This window comes from Haemorhous mexicanus, chromosome 2 (genome assembly GCF_027477595.1).
Source record: "Haemorhous mexicanus isolate bHaeMex1 chromosome 2, bHaeMex1.pri, whole genome shotgun sequence".
Taxonomy (NCBI): domain Eukaryota; kingdom Metazoa; phylum Chordata; class Aves; order Passeriformes; family Fringillidae; genus Haemorhous; species Haemorhous mexicanus.
This window is the reverse complement of record NC_082342.1, coordinates 107,273,776-107,295,509: the sequence shown is the minus strand read 5'-3', so window position 1 is coordinate 107,295,509 and position 21,734 is coordinate 107,273,776. Positions and strand designations below refer to the sequence as shown.

General features: G+C 40.6%; 1 protein-coding gene across 2 annotated transcripts in view; it reads left to right on the top strand.

The window, feature by feature from the left end:
• Positions 1-316: 316 nt before the first annotated feature.
• The window catches only part of MAP7D2 (MAP7 domain containing 2), a 77,289-nt gene continuing 55,871 nt past the window's right edge, over positions 317-21,734 (top strand). For both annotated transcript variants that reach the window (XM_059839871.1, XM_059839870.1), the window contains exon 1: positions 317-453. In XM_059839871.1, the coding sequence (XP_059695854.1) occupies positions 411-453 (43 nt within the window). In that variant the 5' untranslated portion in view covers positions 317-410. The remainder of the gene's footprint in view (positions 454-21,734) is intronic.

The window sequence follows — 21,734 nt, the reverse complement described above, 5'->3', positions numbered from 1 at the left end:
CTTTCCCCGGTGCCATCGATTCACCCGAGGCCGCACGAGGCTGCAAAGAGCGGACGCAAACACCTGGATGGAAAAATCTGGGAAAACAGCCGGATCGGCCCGGAAAGCCGGAGAGCGCGCGTTGTTTGGCTCTCGGGGATAACGCGAGTGAACGCGCCCGGGCACCGAAGCGCCGCTCGGCCGGCCCCTGCCCGAGCGCAGCCCCGCCGCCGGAGCGCTGAGGGCGGGGCGCGGCCCCACCTGGGCAGCGCGCCCGCCCCGCCGTGAGGGCCCTGCCGCGGCCCGCCCTCCCCTCCCTCCCTCCGCCGCGCCGTCAGGTGCCGGGGCGGGCACTGCGCCTGTGCGGCGGCCGCGGGCACAGCCAGCCCAGCCGGCCCCGGCGGGACGCGGCGGCGGCACCGGCGAGGAAGATGGCGGAGCCGGGGGCTGCGCGGAGCCACCCGCGGGCCACAGGTAAGGGATGGGGCCGTGGCTCCGCGACGTGCCGGGGGACGGCGGCTCCTCCGCCCGCATCCCGCGGCTTCCCCCGGCGCCGTCCCGTCCCGACTCCCGCCGCCGGCGCTGCCCGAGCCCCGGGGAGGGGGCAGACGGGGGTCGCTCCCCGGCAGGTGCCGCCGGGTCCGGCCGCCATCTCGGAGGGATGGGGCGGCCGCTGTCGGCGGGAGCCGCGGCGGTGCCGGCGCTGGGCGGCCGCTCCCGAGGGGACACGGAGCGGGTCCCGCCCGCGGCTCCCGGCGATCCCCGTCCTTGCCCTTTGTGGGGCGGGAGGTGTTTGCCATGAGGTGGCTTTTGTGCCGCCGCGATTTCCCCGGCCGCCGGCGGTGCTGCCGGGGCGGGCGGGCGGCCGCTCGGCTGTGTCCCGAAGTGCAGAGCGGGGAGGCGGCGATTTGTAAAGCTCCTTCTCGGCGGTGCCTGGGCCTGCCTGTGCCGGTGCTGCCCAGCCCGGGCAGCAAACTGGTTGAGCGGGTATCGGGCGTGAACACCGCACGCAGAGCCCTTATAAAGGCACGGCTCCTGGTTAAGGTCCCTCCTGGCTGCTCGGCGAACATAACTTTTCATTTCCGAGGATGAAGAGGGTGGGTGAGATGTGGTGGAGGTTGGTGTGCTGTATGTGCAGAGCATCACCTGGCATGGGATCAATTCGTCCAGCACCATGAGATGTTGGGGCCAAGGCTGGTGGTCGTGACCTTGGCTCTTGGCTTCACATGTAGGTGTTGGGGTGGGTCTGGCTCCTTCACATGACTTCCCCTGGGCTCCGTATGAGAGGAGTGGTGATTAAGGTGTTATGCAGGTGCTCATTACACTTTTACCTTAATTATCTGCTATGGAGCTTCTGCTTTGTAGATGGTAAACCATCTAAACCTGGTGCATAAGAGGGAATTAATTTCCCCGTTTGTCCTAAGCCACTGTAGTGACTAAAAGTAGCTTTACAATTGCTTTGGGAGATAAAGAAGGATTACTCTTCCGAATTTATGGACAGGGAATCTTAGACTTTGACTTCTCTGAGGTAACACAGTGTGAGGAGCCAAGGAAGGAGCTGGGAACGCCTGTGTTTGCTGTTCCTCATCCTTCTCCACATGCTCAGCAGTTGTGGCTTTTGCTGTAAGGCTGTTGCTGTTGAGCAGTCAGGTACTTCTAGGGCTTGGGACTCCATTTCTTAGTATTTCACATGGAGGAAATTAATGTTCAGTATTCATATTTGTGAGGATTTTTTTAAACCTCTTGTCTAAAGCATAGGGAATTCTTCCCAATATTCACTTGCACTCTTCCCTGACATTTTTCTTTTTATGTTTTTTTTAGTTTATACATTCTAACTTCAGAGGCAAATGTTGCAAAAAACCTTCACTCTTTATATTAACCAGTACATAATCTATTTTTCACCCTGTATGAGATTGGGAATCCATAGAAAAAGGTAGTATGTGCTCTAATTAAAGATGGTATCAAATGGATCATGAGTTCTAGGGCATGGACAGGCACAGACAGATGTCATTATTTGTGGTCAAGCATTGCCATTTGAGCACTAATGCTCAAGGAAGGCACCATATATAGAGTGGTCTTGGCCAAATTTGTTGTTTGAATTGTCTGCTAGAAGATAATACCTGATGTGGTGTAAAAGATGGTGTATGTGTGGGGTGTGTTACAGACAGCAGTATGGATGGCACTTGATCTCCTGCAGCAGAGAATGAGGCTCGTTTTTGTGTGACTTGCCAATTTTGTAACAAGCACAACAACTGCTAAAATGAGTCATTAATGTGGATTTGGAAATGATGCTCTCTTAATTCATGATTGTATGTATGTTTTGGTCCTGGAGTCCTTGTCTTGATCCTAGGGATAGGAAGAATCTTACTTCTCTGTTCCAGAGTAAAATGCTCCTTCCCATGGTGGTGTTCTCCAAAAGGGTGCTGCCAACAACAGGCAGTGACTGTAGCCACCGTTCCCCTTCCCAAACTGTAGTTCTCTGGCAGCATCTGAGTTTTGATCTGAGTTATTTTGATCTGTAAGATCCCCTGGTGCTGGGGGAATTGCTAGGATGGCAGTGCAAGCAAGGCACTTCAAACTGTCTACCCAGACCAAGCTGTAACAAACAAGCCTGCAATAATGGATTTTTTTTTTGCTTCTCTTTACTACTAGAGGAGAGAATATTGTTAAATTGTTTCTCCTTGCAAACAAGGAGCAAAATTCTGTGCCACAAGAAAATAATAATTGCAGAGCTCAATTATGTCCCTTTGCCAAAAATCAAAGGCATGAGGCAAACAATAGTGTGAGAAGACGCTGTAGTAATCTTTTTGTCAGGGAGAGTGTTAGGTGACCAAAATGTGGGCATTATTGCTGCTGCTGTCTATAGTAAAGGTAATGTCTAAAGAGCATTTGAAGGACAACTGGCTCAGTATTGAATCTCTTGTCTTCCTTTTTACTGCCTGGTGAGATTTGCTTAAAGTATGTGCTAGGAGGTTGAAATACTGGACACGTTGATTTTCAGAGTAAGATGTGTTTGTTGGTTGTTTGGGATTTTTTCCTTATAGAAAACATGATCATGCCTAAAAGAATTTAAGAGAAAAAATGATGTGTTGTGCCATCCTAGACTGTATATCACAAAACCAGTTTGTGTGAAAGGAATGAGTGTGTGGATTCCTTTAAAAATACTGTGTGGGTTTTTCTTCTTGATCTCGTTGCTTTTCCAAGTGATTTCTCATAGGCCAAGATGATTTAACCAATGTGTACTTACATTCTTCTTTTGTACTGTACTGTTTTCTCTCATAAATGGACACTCGAAGTTGTTTATCCCCAAGGTTAATTCATGTGCTGCTTTTCATGTGATACTACCATTTGCAAGTATTGGCTTTAGTTCAGGGAAGTTTAATACACTCTCAAGGTTACTGTTTTGGTATTTAAAGTATCAGCTTTGTCCTTAAATAAAGAAAAGTCAAACCTCTTTCCAGTGAAGTTCACTAAACAGCAGTGAAGAAAAATGTCTTGCCTTTCATTCCAGGACTGCAGCAGTAAAAGGAAGGTGTATGACTTGAAATGCACAGGTTAGGGAAGTAAAGCATCTGAAAGTTTTAGTGTTTATAGGACAGCTTTGTCTAGTGTCACACAGCTCCATTTGCTTTGGTGGCTGGTGTATCCATAGCAGTGGAAAGGCATCAGGAATGCTTTTTTGAACATTAGGTAATTATTTCTAGATGTGCTAATTGAAAAAGCATGTGTGTATTTAATGTAAATGAAACTATGTATCCTGTGTGATGATACTGAATGAAAATTTGTGTAGTAAGGCTTTTTTAAATTTCATGAATAAATATAATACAATTATAACTTTTTTGGTTATCAGTCATTCAATGTATGTGGACCAAAACTGACAGGGGAAATTCTTAAAAAATCTTATGTCTGGCATTCACTTACAAATGCTTTTTAAGGCTACAGAATAAAGCATGGCTTTAAATTCTGTTCAATTCTGGACTGCTTAGATGATTGAAAAAAACATTGTATTTCCCTCTTGTGTATTTCACCTTTGCAAGAAGGTCCTGGTGGCAGGATTATTGAGTAGCTTGTTTGGCTCTTTTACTTATCATGACCACTCCTTGTGAAATCAGGTTTTTGCATCAGCTCTCTGGTAGGGCATTGCAGCTTCCAGCCCTTTGTGACTTTCTCAAGCTGTTGAACAGATCCTAGAAGCAGTAATTCTCAGTTTAGATTCTACATCAATTTATATAATGCTTTTTTGTTTAAGATACTGTTTTATGGCGTTTTTATAAATGACTGGACTGTACAGGTCCAGTTATTTATAAGATGAAGAGAGATTAAGCTGATCAGGAAGCTAATGCAAATTTTGGGAATGCTAACTGCATTTAGTTACTTGTTTTACACACTCAGGTTTAACTTACTTATGGACATCTGCTGGTTGAGAGGGAAAATCTGGATAATATGCTTAAATACTGGAAGGAATAGTAATGCTTAGCCAAGGTTATTGGAGTAATCAAAAGCAAAGTTCAGTACTGTAACAGGGTTAATTTTAATCTGCCTGCTTTAAGTAATTTTACATAATTTCTGAGTTATTTTGCTGTAATTGACTCGTGTTTGGTGTTTTCATCACAATTTGATATATTACTGGTGTATTTTCTGTGCCTGGAATTAGTGCATGTAGGGACGTGGTATGTATCAGTTTTCCCAATATACTTGTGTTCAAGCAGCTTACCCAGTGAAAAAAGTGACTCGCTATCTTGGGTAGTCACATTACCCTGGGCTGAATTTAGATAGGATATTTAGAAATACCTTTCACTGTGTCTTATCTCCACAATGATTAATGATGATAATGTGTCGCTGTGCAAAGATAAGTGGGTTTCACAAAGTGGAAATCTATCTAACCATTAAAAAACCCCTCAACATTGTTATGTTGTTTAAAAGACTAATGCATCTGACAGACTTTGTATTTCAAATAGTACACTATTGTTTTTCTTCATTTGTGTCATGAAGCTGTCAAGATCTTAAAACCCTAGCACCCTCTGTGATCTCAATGTTGTAAGAATCTTAGTAAAGTACTTCTTGTTGTAGTTAAATAGTAATCCAAATGTTTCATATGGAGTTACTTCTGGCTTTGAGTTGTCCTCTGTGTATGTACATATATAATGCCTGTACATTTCAGGCTTTTTGCAGTTGTAATGAACTGATATATTCAAATGCTTGTTGGTCACATTCTTAGTTTTTGTAATTTTATTCTTGTAACTCTTAAATGCATTATCCACTTTCCCTTAATTATTTAATATCTATGCCCTCTGTGATCTGAAGTTTTGTGAAGTATTGTGCTTCTTTTCATTTAATGTATTATTTGTGTGCGTGTCATCTTTGTTTGCCAAATGTCAGATCAAACTATTTTGCCCTAAATTCTGGGATGTCAATTTTGCTTTTGCACTTAAATATCTGAAGGCTTTTGCTGCTTCTTTCATGTGTTTGTGTCTGCTTCCCTTTGATCGAGGGGGAGCTGATTATTCTTGTAGTATTGAGGTGCTGCAGACAAACGCCTGCTTTGCTGAGACTGATAAAGCATTTCTGTGATCTTTGCATAAACTTCAGCTACACAGCAGGTGTTTGTTGTTTTAGCAGTTTTTCAGTGAGAAGCTCCAAAGCAGTGATGAATAGAAGAGGTATTCCTGATGTTGTGCAGGGTTTGCGCAGTTGTGCTGTGGTAGCTGCTTGCTTAGGCGTGAGCTTGCTTGAAACTGTTTTTCTCTGTGTGCCAAAGTTTGTTTTTTCACTGTGTTTTCATGTTACTTTTCTTGGCATAAAGATACCAATAGTCACCTTCTTGTATTAATGTTTCACTTTTGTTATATGCATTCCTTTACAATGTGTGAAATGCAACTTTTTTGTGTTCCAGTGTTACAGGTATGTGCTTTTTGATTGGACCAGTTGGAGAAACAATGTTGAACTCAATTTCTTCTAATGATTTTACAGAAGAGATTGTTTCCTGGTGGGGCTAGGGTTAGGGTTTTTGAGCTCTGTTTTTCCTTCCAAAAGCAAATATACATTTAATGCAGTGTTGGACATTCAAATCCTTTTTTCTGATTTGTGAAAAATCTGTAAACTCTTATTTTCTGTTTTTTGAGTATAGAAGCAGGTGAAATTGTCTAAGCTTTCAAAGTCAACCCCTTCAGTAGTAATTACATGTGTTGTTTTGTAGTCCTGTGTGATTGCATATGCCTTCCAAGAGGACCAGTCCATGGAATATGTATTAACTTGGTGTGATATGATGAGCATTTTAGTCTGGGGTGTCTTCTGCATTGTTACTTCATGCCAGAGCCAGGTGCCTTGTTGGCTTTGTGCATAGTAATACATCTGCTTGCACAAAAAGGAAAATGGATTTTAGGCCCCATGACCTTAACACCATCACTGGTGTGATGTGCATTCAACCAGTTTAGAAGAAATTACATGAAGCTTCATAAATCTAGTTTTCTTTGTTGAATAGTTTCTCTTAGATACTTCTTTTTCCTAGTAGTGATTTCAATAAATATCATGAATGAGAATTTATCACTTCTACCTGAGATTTTGATAGGAAGGGAACGGGTGTGTTAGATAAAAGTACATGGTACCATATATCAACTTGTGGATGCCACTGTAAAAGCATATAAAAAAATCTTCAAGAAAACAGTGGTAACACTACTACAGTTAGTAAAATTTTGTCTGTTTTGGTGCCAGATGTGTTGTGGTTTTGTTTCACTTAGGAAGATCTGCAACTATGCCTTGCCCAGTTCAATCCATATGAATTATCAAATTACTTGTTTCATGCCAGGCAGAAGCCATCAAGGCTCTGCTTTATTTCAGAAAAAGCTAATTCAAATATTTATGGTTTGAAATTGATTTTGCTCGTGGGTGTGGAATACTGAAATTCTTCATGTGGCTACAAGCAAAAAGATACAAACTTTCCAAAGGTGCTGTGGCATGCCTGGGGCTGTAACCAGAGCAGGAGTGCTGAAGGGGTCCAGGCAGAGCTCTGCTGCCTTCTCACTTTAGTAATAGATCAAGTGAGAGCTGGAATACTCCAGTTTGAATAAACTAGCCTTGATTGTTGGGTTGGAATAAACTTTCAATATCCAATTATACTGGGAGTAAATGAAACTTAATTTTGAAAAAACTCCAGCCATGTGAAACAAAAATATTTTTTATGCTCCTAAGTCTGCTGCATGACAAATCACCCAAGAAAGGCCCATTTCTTTTGTCTCAGAAGGGAAAACAGGACATATTGCAGTGTTTATCCAAACATCATTACTGTGATTTTTACATATTTTAAGTTAAGGGATTTGGTTTCCCTTCCCATGGGAGGGTGATATCAACAAAAGGGAAGTGTCTTCCTTTGCCTTTTGCTGGTGACTTGCCTGCATCTTGCCAGTTTTCATTCCCTTGTTTGTGTTGAATGTGGCATGTATGTGTGTGTGTGTGTGTGTGCGTGTGCAGACCTGCTCTGTATCAGGGGAATGAAACCTCAGGGAGAGAACTGGAATGTGCTGCTGGGCCTCTTAAAATGTTGATAAACAGTGAGCAAATTATGGCTTCCAAAATAAATGGTGGATGAGTTGTAGTTCTCCTTTCCCTCTCCTGAAGGGAAGGAAGCCAGTAGGGCTTTACTTTCGTGCTAGCGTCTTGACTTTTGATACCATGCAAATGGTATCAGCCACAGGACATATTTTTCCCATATGCTTAATGGTCTATTAATAGATGTAAGCATTTCCATTATGTTTCCTGGGTTTAGTGGCTCTAAGTGCTGTGGTTACAAGTAAACTGGCACTTTTCAATAGTCAGAGGAAGTGGTTTTAATGATGCAGTGAAACAAGAGGGTGACCTTCCATTGGCACAAATGAGTTTTTGATGAGGTTCTGGATGTGAGTGCTGTGTTGCAGGGTTGTGAGCCAGGATGTGTTTCATGGCTTGTTGAGGCCAGGTTATGGCACTGAATGAAAATGTTTGAGCCCTGCATAGGGAAGAAATGGTTTAGGGAATGTATTATAGAGAAAGGTTGCTTTTTTATGGCATTATTAAGTTACAGAACTGAAGGAAAACTTGAAACAGAAATAACTGAACAGATTGAGGCATTTACAGATAATGTAAACAGCTTGGTTTTCGTAATAATTTTTGTATTCTATGGGCAGTTTTGCATCTCTTTCGTGCCTTGCAGTATGTTTTCCCTGTTTTGGGTTGGGAAGTTTTTGCAATCTCTGTTCTTATAACAGAGTTACTGCCATTATCCAGTCTTCCTTTAAGTCTCATACAGCCAAAGGAAGTAATAAAAAAGTAGCCTATCTGTGAATTTTAATATATTTAATCTGTGATGAAGTTGTCCAAATCATGTGTGAATGGAACTGAAAATCATGTTACTCAGTACAAGCACATCCACTTTCAGATCCAATTTTTGTCATGACTGGTCTGTTTGAAGTGATGAAGGTGAACTGAATACTATAAGGAAAGTCTTCATGCAACCTCCTTGTAGTGAGTGCTCCCTAAAGCATAGTGACAAGCTTACAGGCCATGTAGCAAGTGAAAAGGTGTTTAAAATAGCACAGTGATGCTCCTGGAAGATCACTAAATTCTCTGTTGATGAAAACCCCTGCACTACATAGACCTTCTGGTGCCTACTTGCTGGTAATGGTGCTTCTATGCTGTTGATAAAATGAGACACTACTAGGATAACTCTTAAGATTTTAGAATTTGGCTTTTTATTTTTCTCTCTAATGGTGTTTTCTTCCTTCCCTATTCTCATCCACTCAGTCCTACCTACAAGGTCATAAGGGTGGCCACCTTAGTGAGGGAAACTGTCTCACTGCTGTCCTCCCTGATGCCTAGAAATAGGCATTAATGGAGGGGTGTAAGATCACAGCAAGTATCCAGTATGCTTCCTAGAGTCCCTCAAATTATGGTCAGAGGACTTAGAGATGTGTCCAGAAAATACATCTTGACTTTATTTTCTGTATGTACATACTCCCATGCTCTAGTCTGCTTCTTGCCCCAATTTCATAATTACACTCAATACAGTAATTCTTGCTTTTCTGCCCCAGCAGAGCTCACTCCATTCCATCCAGCCTAGGGAGGGAGGAAGAGAAAAGCATGATGGAGGAGACTGGGCCCATCAGATGGGCTCCAGCAGGAATTTACCTCTCACCAGCCCACCTGCCTCCTGCAGTGGGACCCCAGAAGGGTGAAGTAGCTCTGAAGTTTTTCTTGTGGCAGCTGCAGGGGATAAAAAGAGACCATGAATAGGAAAAAGGTGGAAAGGAAAAGAAAATTCATTCCATGCTATTTAACCTCTGCTTCAGGCATTACTGTTCAGAAATAGAAAATCACCATATCAAAGAGCTCTTTGAAAATCAAAGGTAACAAAAACAAATAGGTGGAGGAGTGTTTTCCTAGTCTTCAGAGCAGCTCTTGGTTAATGCAAGTGTGATATACTTACTTAAGTTATAGGCTTGGGGAAGTAGAGGGGCAAAATCCTCAAGATGGTTTGTTAATGGCTATTTTGCACTAAAATGAATCCAGATAGCTCTGCATGCATCTTGAGAAATTCTGGTCAAAACCTTCATGGTATAAAGTAGTACTTGGAAGATGTAATTTTCCTATTCTGACCCAATGGCTGAGAACTGTTGGATCTGAGGAGCAATGTTTCAAGCTGATTATATTATACAGTCCTTCATAACTTTGTACAGCTGAAAAACCCCAAGAAATAAAATTCTTAAAGGAATGTGGAAAACTGCTCAGCAGCTAAAAGCTAGCTATAATTCCAGCATTTTAGATTTGAAAGCATTCAGCCATCCCTATCTATTTCCATCTGTGTAATCTATCCATTACCTTGTACCTTGCCAGAATAAACCAAATTTGTTCTTCTTGGGTGTCGTTCGGTAAAAAAATGTAGTTTCACTGTTGTCTGACAGATGCCAAGTGCTGTTATTGGGGAACAGTGGAATAAATAAATATATATATTTATTTGGAGGTAGAGCTAATGTCATTCTTTGAGTATACAGTTTGGGGTCTTTGGAAATTTCCTGTGTCAAAGTTTACACAAACTGGTAAGATGGTGTCAGGTTTGTAGAGGAAAAGATTTTCAGTGTGCATCATCTAGCTCTGCTTTGAGAAGATGGTACAGGATTTGGCTTCTGGTTCTGGATTTAATGAAGCATGTTACACTGAAGTAATCTGCCCTTAAGTCTTCAAATATTTAATCAGGAACAAGAATCTCTTAATCTTTTGCTGCTAGTCAGGTGTCTCCTTTTGATTCAGAAATATTTGGTGCATCAATAAAAAAGTACTAAAAGCGAAGACTTTTTAGCGAAGACTAGAAAATATTTCTTTCTTGCCAGTTAGATGGTCCTCTTGCCTATGCACAGGAGCAATACCAAAATGTTTGCTTGCTTGTTTGGGAGAAGTTAATTTCAGATCTCATTTGTATTCTCAGGTAAGAAGTTCAGATGCTGATCTACTGGCAAAAAAGTGTTAGTTTTGTTTTTTGTTTATAGCATTAATCCTCATTAAGGTAGAGGAGGTGGGTATAGTTGGTGTTTGTGATGATACATCTGTAATTTTCTTTGTCCCATTGCCTGTTAGCCCAGATTCTTTCTTCTACTGTCAGCTAAGGCTTAGAGAGCAGCCTTCTTGTGTGTGTGTAGACCTACACTTCCCTTCTTTCCAACTTCTTACATGCAGGACAGCATGTGGCTTTTGCTGCATCCCCAACTCCTCCTGGCCTCTTCCAAAATATTTACTGGTTTCTATTTCTTCAGCCAACTCAACCTACTCATCCCTTCTCCTCTTTTCCCTTGCTATGGGTAGGCAGGTTTTTCAAGCCCTGACTCTGTATCTTTTGATTTGTATCTACACGTGAAATAAAGTTCTGGAAGAGGGTAGAATTCCCATATAAGTGCTGGCTTTCAGCCTGAGTGTTAGGTGATATAGAGCTCCACATTCAGCAGAGCTGCTCTCTGTTGCCACAGTCAAACAAAAGCCTTTCCTTGTACAGGTGTGTCCTGAACTTTGCTCTGCCCACAATTGGTCTGTGTGTAATCAGCCCTGGCAAGGAGCTCCACAGTCAGCTGCCTTTGCTGAGAATCCTACAATGAATGTCTTTCCAGGGAGGCAAGGTTTGTGGACAGATAACCTCTTGTTATGAGACCAAGCAATTACAGTCCAGACAAGCAAGGTTCCTTGCCCACCGGTCTGGAGAAGGAGCAGCTTGGTTCATGATACATGGAAGTGGAGAGGAGAAAAGAGTAGGATGAGTGAGTGCATGAGCACTGAGGTTCTTGAGACAGCAGCTGGTTCCTGCTCTTACAGACACACAGGATGTTGGGGCCCAGCCTTTTATACTGGAACACAGCACCTGTGATCTTTTACTGTGCTGCAAGGTGGCAACCACCACTCAGGGTGGTTCTGGTCAACTCAGTTCAGGTTCTAGAGAAGCCGTAGACAAGAGGGTAGGAATGAAAGTTCAGCTGTCTAATTTGCTTTTGAAAGTATTCTAGCGGGGTTGCTGGCTTTGCAGGGTGAATATTTGCCTATATGTTTCAAGAACTGACTAGGTGAACTTAAGACACATCTCTTGGTGTTTAGAACAAAGTGTACAATCTATTGGTGGTTTTGGTTTTTCTGTGCTTATATACAAAATAACTTTCACCTAATGAAGCAACCCTGGTGAGTCATTTTATTAACTATAGCTGTAATGGTGGAATTCCAGATTAGCAAGGGAAAACAAAACTGGTGAAAAAGCAATAAACAAAAAACCCCAACCCAAACAAAAATCCCCTTTTGACGTATCTTTCATGTCAGTATGTTTTGGATGTATACTTGATGATTTCTAAAACAGTAAACCAAGAGAGAATTGATGACGTGTATAATCACTGTAGGCAGTTTTCAGATTCCTTGTAAATGCTGGAGATAGCAATCTTTTGAATGCACTCTTGCAATAATTGCTGAGTATTAATAAATTTCTGAGTGCATTTAAGAAGGCAGGCAAGACTCTTTTCTCATGTACTGCTGTTAATTTGTTCCTGGGTTTTTCACCTAGGTTTGTACTGTATAGTAAAGATAAATGGCACTACTGGTTAGCTTGCATGGAGAAACATGATGCAGTCTCCACTTTCCTTGTCTGAGACCTTCCTTTGTCAAGGGAAAATGTCAGATGAAAGCTTGCTGGAAGAAGTAAAAATGTCACCCATAACACTTAGCAAACTTGGATTTTTTGTTCTTGGTATTGTGGGATTTATGGCACCAGGCTGTGGGCACATCTGGAGCTAAATGAGCAGGCAGGCACTTTGCTGTGACTCTGTTTGCAGGGACTCTGCTGTTACAGGCTTCTGCCATTTCTTTAGTAGAAAGGCATTTAATGGTGTCAAGTGTACTGTATCATGAAAACAGTGGCAGCTTTGCTGTTTTTCTCTAAGATTTTTCTGGAGGATGCCAGAGCTAGGAGAGAGTAAGAGATCCTGCTGCCACCTACAGCATCAGCAAATACTAGATCTGTTCCAAGCACATACATGCTGTCCTTCAGTGTTTCAGGATTTAAGTTACTAAGATAGTTAGGGATATGCAGTAGTTATCTGGAAAACACCTTTTCTCTTACTTAGCTGAACTGTGGTTCTCACTAGGAGCCATAGCTGGAACCCACTGTTAGTCTTACATGCCCAAGGGCAGATTTTTTTTCAGCAAATTTGAGGGGAAGGGAATATATGAGGCCAAGTACAACTGCTTAGTTTCAGATTTAAGAGCTTTCAAAGTAATTATAAAAATGTTCTTGTTATTTAGCTTTGTTTCATTTGACTTGACAAAAAGTTCAGTGCCATATAAATAAAGGAGGGGAATAAGGTCATATTTTGAGTGTTATGTAAAATATCATTAAGTTTTTTTGCCTTTGAAAATAGGATATATTGCATCCTATTTATAGGGTATAGTATATCTGTGTATAATCTGTATATAATACAGATTGCCTGCTAAGCATAGAGAACTATCAGCTCTTAACACTTGGCTTGTAGCATGAGGGTGTTTGCTTTTTAAAATGGCTGAACAAATATATAGACAGGAGGAGTGAGGGGTTTTTGTGTACAGCACAGACGTAGAGGAGATGCAAAGTCAAACTTTGGACCAGAAAACTGTGGAGAAGGGTGGAGATTTCCCTTACTATTTTCATGTCTCCTCTTTTAAAATACAGCAAGATGAAAGGTGGTGTAGTTTCATTTAACTGACAGAATGAGAGTAGTAGTCAAATGTGTTTTGGCAGAGGGGTTTTTAAACTGTGTCCTTGTACATGTGTGTGGAGGCAGGGGGTGGACTCCAGAGCAGTATGTGTTGGCAGGAATAGTAGGAACTATTATTTTAGGAAGAGTTGGAAGGAAGAGGTATGAAACTACATTTTTTTGACAAGGAACATAAAGTTGAAGGTAGCTGAATACTTAGAGAAGGTGATAAGGGAAGAAACTGTTACCTCAACAAAGGTGAATCTTGTACCTGATTTCAGGAAAGTGAGGAGGTGTGAGGTCTCTGCAGTTCAAAGCTGAGACACTGAGCATCCACGTGTCTTGTGGATGGACCTTGTGTTGGCGTATAAGCAGCTGCAAGGAAGCATGGGATTAACCTCAATTTATTGCAATGATGAAAAGCTTTCAGTTTCAAAAACCTGCTTTTGAACTGTATCATGAAAACATTAGTAATCTGATTTTTATGCCTTTATTAACACTACTGTAGCCTAAGTCTTAAAGCATGACTGACACGAACCATAATTGAGGTAGGATTGACAGCTCTGATGTCAGTAGTAAGGAGAGAATCCAGTTTTTCTTTCATTTTTTCTGTAGAAGCTTCTAGGTTCTTCTGAAAACAAATAAGATCTCTGCTTCAGCTATACTTGGATAAGTTCTGGCAAGTTATTCAGTGATTTTTCTGTGCAGCTGGCTGTTTCTGAAGAATTGTCAATGAGGGGAAAATGGTAGGAAGCTCACACTGATGTCTTGTGTAGGAACAACAGAAAAGGGTATTATTTGGTGCTATTTACATGTAGTATGTTGCTTTGGTAGCTCATGCTACCAAGACATGGCTGTGGTTATGTATATGTTATCAATAATGAGCAATTGGTATTCCTTTCCTTAATCCTTCTTAAGATACATTGATTTCTTTTTTCCTCCAATATTGAGTATCTACTGTAAAAAAATCTTTATTAGTTGAAGTCACTAACTCATGACATTTGTTTTGATGTTTCCTCTTCTACTTAGCTTATGTATTGAGGTTTGAGTTTTGCAAGGCAGACACATTTGCTAATCAGTTACTGAGACTTGATCTTCTAGCAGGGCATAGAGCTCTTTAATCACTTGAATTTTAAAAAGACAAAAAAGAGGTGTTGGTGAGGAGACAAGACATTGGAAAGTGGGTGGGTATGTTCTTTTGTTTTTAGAGGTGCTGACTTTAAAGCAAGAATGAAGCTCATCATTTTAGTGTTGAAACTCTGAAAAACTATGGAGAATAAATAAGACAAGCTAAAATTAAGCAAACCCGTGCTTAATAAAGAATAACATACATTAATAAAACAGGGTCCATATACATTATTTGGTGAAGAAATGTCATTATTAGAGAGTATTACATTGATTTTCATTGTAGTCCTGTTGTATATTTATTTATAAATGTAAAAATGTAAGGGTTTTGTGTATTGATTTTTTTCTTTCCTTTAGTCAAATCTCTGCTTATAAAAGGATCTTTTAAAAAGAGCATCCTGCTGCTGTTAGATGTTCCTGGAAAAGAAAATCAATGTATGAAGTTGAATACTGAAACATCTACTGCATTGACTTAGTAATCTTTAATCCTGCATGTAAACAGAAAGAAAAATGCTGTTCAGTGAGACTATTTTTGTCTTACTGTTTGTTATTTTTCATCTTCTGGTAACATGTTTAACTTCTGCAGTTTTTATGTGCGCATATATATATGTAAATAGAAGAGTTCTTCTGAAGTGTCCTGTGTTTATTTGTATTTGGAATTTTTTTACACACAGTCACAGGAAAGAAAATGGTGTGCATCCCTTTGGTGCAGTGGGATTTGTTGTCATGATGGGGAAAAGAATAATGGGATTAAGATTAAGTAAAGGTTGAGAATTCTGTGTTGGCATTACTGCACTGCTGTTGTTTCCTCGTGACCTTTTGCAAGCATTGCTCTTGCTGTGCTTTCATTAAACTACAAAAACTCTGAACTCTCTTCGGGTTTGTTTCCTATCTCTGAGGTTAACAGGGCGTGAGCGCTGTCTATTTCATGCTGCTCTGAGCATTCATTTGAGCAAGTGATGAACCTGGAAGTGTATATTGGAAAGCTGCTACTATTACTGTGTTAATTTCTTGAAACTCTGCTAAGCAGTACCCGCTAATGAACATTTATAAGTTTGTCACATTTTTAGAAGATATTATCAAGTGCAGATTTGTCAGTGTTACATCAGGAACTGGGTTAATTTAATCTATTTTAGGCATTCTGCTTAAATGTTTCACTTCTCATGGAATCAGTTTTGAGGTTGTTATATCTCTTTAGCAGTCCAAGGAGATAATTATGAAATTAAATATGTAGTATTTCAGTTCCTTTGCTATGATGCTTTAGCTGGTTTCTTTCATTCTTCTCAATCCTGCTGTTCTATCCTTTCATTTTCTTGAGGTCTGTTCCTCTGAGAATGTAGAAGTGCTGCCTTCATTTAGGAACCCAAAGGCTGATGGTGTTTAGGGCAATATGTAATGGAATAGAAAAATATGAGCTTTAGATAGTCAAATTGTTAGAAACCCTGATTTCAGAGCTCTTTTAGAAGCCTTTGATCCTTAACTGAAAACTCATCATTAAACATCTCTTCCCTGAAGGGATATATGTTCAGCTGCTTAATGTTCTTCATTTGTCATCAATAAAAATGTAGAGTTTTGAGATTCTGCCCCCCAAAAAAGAAAAGTTTAAATAAAAACTTCCTCCTTTGCTATTACATGTGCAGTGTAATTTTTCAGCTGTTATAAGTGGCAAATGAAGACAGTTGGTATTTTGAATATACCTGTAGAAAATCCTGCCATTTCCTGTATGTGCCCTAATGCCTCACTGGTGGGAGAGTGCACAAATTGCATTACTGTGCACAATTAGGTTCTCTGCAGGAATTCATCTGACATCTGTCTGCCCTGATTGTCTTGGGCTCCCTTTGATTAGAGTGGAACAGGCACTTCTAAATTCCTCCCTCAGGAGGAGGTGACAGGTCAGAGAAGTACCCCAGCTCTTCTTGTAAAGTGAGTGAGAGGGAAGCTGAGAGCTGCTGGCTCTCAGAGGTGAGCGTCTGTTTACTTGGGCAGCTGAAGTTAGGCTGAATCTCACCCTTCTTGGTACACTGGAGGTGCTGCACCTGTCCTAATGTACTGCTCTGCAAATGAGGAGACAATTTGTGGCTGCCATCCACTTCATGATATGCTGACAGCTGTAGCAGTTGCTTTACTCTGCACTGCTCAGGCTTTGAGGATGCTCAAGAGGCACAGGAGGGCTGGTTATGGCCCCTCTGTGCACTGCTGAAGTTGCTGCCTGTGAGCCCAGGGGCAGAAAGATGGGTGCTGTTTACAAGTCAGGTTTACCATTTTTGTTGCAAAGGTTAAGTGCCAGTCTGCTCTGATGTTTTCCCCTCTGTAGCAGTGTGTTGCTACTGGTTGGCATTTCATGGAGCCACAGCTCAGCCAGCCTTTCTCAGAGGCCTTTTGTTGACTTCACAAAGATGTAGTCAGTGGGACTTTTCCAGTGGCAGCAATTTGTTCCAAGCTACTGTCTTCCTCAGTACCCCTATGGCCTTCCCTGGTGTGAGACTTGAAATGCCCCATCTAGGCAAAGGAAAGCTGCTTGTGATCTGTGTGACCTGTATGATGGGCAGGATGTGGCCAGGAGGCTGTTGGTTTGGTACCACTGATTGGTTGTTGGTAATCATTCAAACCACTTATCACTTCATTTAAATCTCTTCTTCATTTAAGAAGGCGGGCAAATTTCATGGGATGTTCACTTTCAATTATAGATGTGTTGATGTGTCATGAAGATATTTGTCATGCTCTTGCTTCTCTGGCTCTGAAAGCTTATTCTAATCATCAAAAGAATTACTGTTCCATATATACTGTATATCCCTGTAACTTTTTGACCACTGAGGTTACAACATGTGCCACTTAAGCAAACACTGTGGTGTTTTAGCTTTTTGCAATTTAGTAATTAAATAGCAATGTGGGATAGAGGTTATGAGAATTGCCAGTCTCTGTTTTAGAAGGGTCTGTCTAAGATAAACTCATATGTACATGGTTTCCGATAAAGTCTCTCATTCAGCAAAGCATTTGGGATGAGGTTTGAAAATATTTTTAAAAACTCCCAAAATCATTTAGCTTCAGGTTTTTTATTTGAGTTTTGGGGTTTTTTTGATTATACAAATTGCTTATCCATGTAGGGAATTTTTATTGCTAAATTGAGGGTAGTCATGAAGATTAAGACTTAACATACTGTATTAAATCCATTAATTGGACCTTGATATTTGGTACATGTTTTGCTTATTATGGGCTTCCTGGTGAATGTAAGATTACTATCCAGATACAACTAGAAGGCCACAGAATTAGCAGGCTGTGTAGCCCTCTGCTTTGGAGATGAAGCCATTACTGATGCATCAAAACTGAATAAATGGAACCTCTTTTTCTGCATCATTTGCTAAATACAGGTAGTATTTTATCTTTGACCAGTACTCCTGCCAGAGCTGCCTTATGTAATTTTTAATGCCTTATTACTATTATAACTATAATCACTGGGGGACAGGGACTGCCTTTTATCTTGTGCTTCTGATGCACAGTGCGACTCTGAGCCAAATATTAAAGCCTTTGTGCAATTTTTTCCAGCAGTAGAAAAGAATATTTTTTTTCTCACAAAGAAAAAACAGTCTATCAAAATAGTATTTTGTTTGAATCCTTAAAACATGGTTAAACAGCAGAGTAAAGGAATACAGTGAAAATAAAGGAACAAGGGGGAAATATATCCAAACGAGACCATGGAAGAGAGCATAATCTCTTGAAAGTTTAAAAAAATTTAAAATTGCAAGGCAAGTATTTTTGAGGAGCAAACTGGCAAAGACATAAAAAGAACAGTGAACATGCCACCCTTGATACAGACCCTGCCAGACTTTGTGGTAGGTTGCTAAATGGTCCATGTGTGAAAGGAACAGTCAAGAGACATAAGGCTGTATCACTGAAGCTTAGTTACTTGCTTTAGTGTTGTGTGTGGAGGAGCTTAGGGGTGTTTCTTGTCCAAGTCTTTCTTAAAATAGAACATATCTTGATCTATTGCTTAAATTATATTTGATGCTGCAGGAAATTAGCCTTAATACAAAGGTTTAAAAACTCTAGAGAAGTGAAGAATGAAAAATGAAAGTTTTCAAGCATAAAACTGAGTAGGTGAAATATGATACACTGGGAAGAGCCTATGAGCTTTCTGTTAGGGAATATATTTTGTACAATTGGGCTTCTCACAAGAGGTCAGCAAACAGGCAAGGTGGAGTGGTCCAGAAGAAGGAATATGCTTGGCTTTTTTGAAAGATGTTTGTTGAAACCATCAATAAAGACACTAAACATCTTGAAAGCTCTTTACTGTCTGGTGATTTGATGATTGATGGGGAAAAAAAGTGTGAATACAGTGATGGGGTTTTCTGTTGAATAGGTTTTAAGAATGGTCATGTGAAGAGTACTCATTAAAGTTTGTTAGAAAAATGAGCACCAAGGGACTGAGCAGTAAATGGCAGATACATTTCAGTGTTCATTGGTACAGACAGATGTCAGGAGTAATGCCTGTGGCAGACAATTTATACACAATGAGGTATTTTGAATTACCAGTAACACTGGGGAAGGCAGCCTTGGAAGAAGGCCAGTTGGTGGAGGTGACAGCCTTCCCTGCAGAAAGTTCCTGACCTTGTGAGGATGGGTTTGGCTGGGATCTTATCAGATCTTGTGTCCTCACAGTTAGTGAAGCTGCCTGTAGCTGTGAAAAATCTTTTGTTCTGAGTAGTATTAATGATCATTCAGAAGCTGGTTTTCTGTGGAGGTTTTCTATGCAATACATGTGAGTGAAACTTTCTTTAAAACCAGTAATTAAGGATTTGTGATAAAAGTATTTTATAAATATGATATATGATTTTTTTTTTTTAGAGAGAAACGGTATCGGTCATGTTAGAATTATTGATGTTAATTTTAAATAATTTTATAAACTTGATCTTTTCACAGAATTTGGCATATGTGAAAAGATTGCCTGTTATAAATACCTTTAGCCATTGTTTGCACTATGAAGTCTCAAATCTATTTGAAAGGTAACTTTCTGCTGAGTATATGCAACAAGGAAAACTTTGTCAAGCCTGCCTCTTCTAAAATCTACAGGTCTACTCTGTATTTTCTGCTTCTTTTCTTGTACAGATTAAGCACCCCATTTCATAAATATGTAGACATAATGTAGGCTTGCAGAGATTTTCAATTATCTGTTAAAGCTAGGAGTAATTTTGAGAATGAAAATTTAATTATATAGAGAGTATTGCCTTTTTTTCTTATTTAGTATTTTTGGTTTTAATCAGATATAAGTGTAATCCTCCATACCAAAATGAATTCTTTCTTGTTTGTGTTCAAAGGGACTTTTAAAGTTGCCCTTTAAAATCCTAGGGTGGTTTTAATCAAGATTGAACAACTTTGTATTTTTTTTTTTCCCCAGAGGCCAGAAATTGTTTTGTTTTTTGAAGATGATGGTAATGGTATTATTAGTAGTTTGTCTCAAAACATCAGCAGTAATGCTGTTTCTAGAACATAGATTGCCTGGTGCCACTGAGCAGAAAAGCACATTGTTTGTCCTGTAGGTAATCAGATGATCTTGTAATTGTGTAGTGGTATAAAGTCAAGTCAGAGTTCTTGGCTCCTGCTTTAGAAGGCTATTTATTCTTACAGTGTTGACATTTTAAATAAGGGAAATGGTGTTACTGATGAAGTTCAAATATTATGGCTTTTACTTGTAAATGTGCTGGTTCTTAAAGAAGTTCCAAGGTAAGTGGAGGTAGTGTATTGAAGACTTAACATGGTCCAAGATTTTAACTTTCCATTCTTGATTTCACCCCCCCCAAGTCAGTTTCCTGCATGTAAATTTGCATGCATGGCCTAATATGCATTTTCTCCCTCTGTCTCTTACCTTCAGGAATGCAATCACAGTATTGTATTTGCTTGTTTTTCATCCTTGTCAAAATGTCCACCTCTTTATCTCCTCTCTGCACTGTTATGTACGTCCTGGTTGTCCAGAATTGGTCTTTGCAAAGAAAAGCAATCCATGCATGTCACTTCCATGCTTGGCTCTGTTGGTTTCAAGATCAAATCAAGAGCATTGCTTGGCTGTGCTGCAAATCTGCGTGCTCTCTTTAACTTTTGAACTGTGTTTGATGGATTATCTTATTGAAATCTCATTCTGACGTTTCTATTAGATGGACACCTTGTTTTTCCTTCAAACAGCTGTGTAGGATACAGAAGTTAGCTTCTAATTCTTGCATCAGTTGGACAGGATTGGAACACTGTCTAAAATGCTGGCATCCCTGATTGCATTTTTGCTTGTTTTGTGAATGCCTTTTCAGTCAAGACAAGGAGAAAGGGAGATCCCTTCCCTGTTTTGCCACATCCCAGGCAGCAGCACTTTGCCCTGTCCTGGTGGTGTATCCCATTTATCTCTCTGTGCTGCCCTGAGACAGCCTTCTGCCTAGCCCTGGTTCCTTAAGCTTGGCTGTTACGCCTCTTTTGACTAACCTTAGCTTAAGGCAAAGGCTGTAAGGCTGTTCCACAGTCAGCTCTAAGTTTGGCTCATTTCAGGATGATGCAGACTATTTCTTGTGCTTTTCTTTTTTGACCCACAGAAGAATTACTGTTAACAACATGCAAAAGTACATTGATATCAAAGAACTGAAGTTTTGACCCTTAAAAAGGGGCACAGTGCTCTGAACCCCTCTAGGCCTCTGGGATGTGCACATTAAGGGAATTTTCAGTGGATTACTCTAAAAGATTGACTGGCTTTGTAAAGTATTCTGAATGAGGGCTTGAGTGACTGCAGAGAATACAGACTAGAAGAGCATGTGGTTTAATCCTCATAATACCCTAACTACTTCTTCCCACATACACTATTTGCTTGTTTTTCTTTTTAAAAGCTTTTTTTGCCTCTGGAAGCTTTCAAAGTGATGCTCTTTCTTCCCTAGTTTCCATACACCAAAAGAGTTAGCTTGGTCTGGATTTTTTTGTGTGCAGATGATAGAGGATGCCACTGCATTATTACATGCTCCTCGGTGTTCTCAAACAAATAAGGAAATTAAATGGTCTCAGTTGCTCCAAGTGAAAGCCCTTCCTCCTTGCCCTGTAGAGCCATCTGTGCCCTTGATTTTGATTCACACAATGATGTGCTTAATCAAAGACCAGGGCAGTGATTGTCCCCCGGTACTTGGCATTGGTGAGGCTGCGCCTCAAGTCCTATATCCATTTCCAGACCCGTCACTACAAGAAAGAGGTTGAGGAGCATGTCCAGAGAAGGGCAACAGAGCTGGGGAAGGGTCTGGAGAGTAAGTCAGTGAGGAGCAGCTGGGTCTCTTTAGCCTGGAGGAAAGGGGGCTCAGGAGAGACCTTATCACTAGCTAAAACTACCTGAAAAGGAGGTTGTAGCCAGGTGGGGGTTGGACTGTTCTGGCAGGCAACCAGTGACAGGAG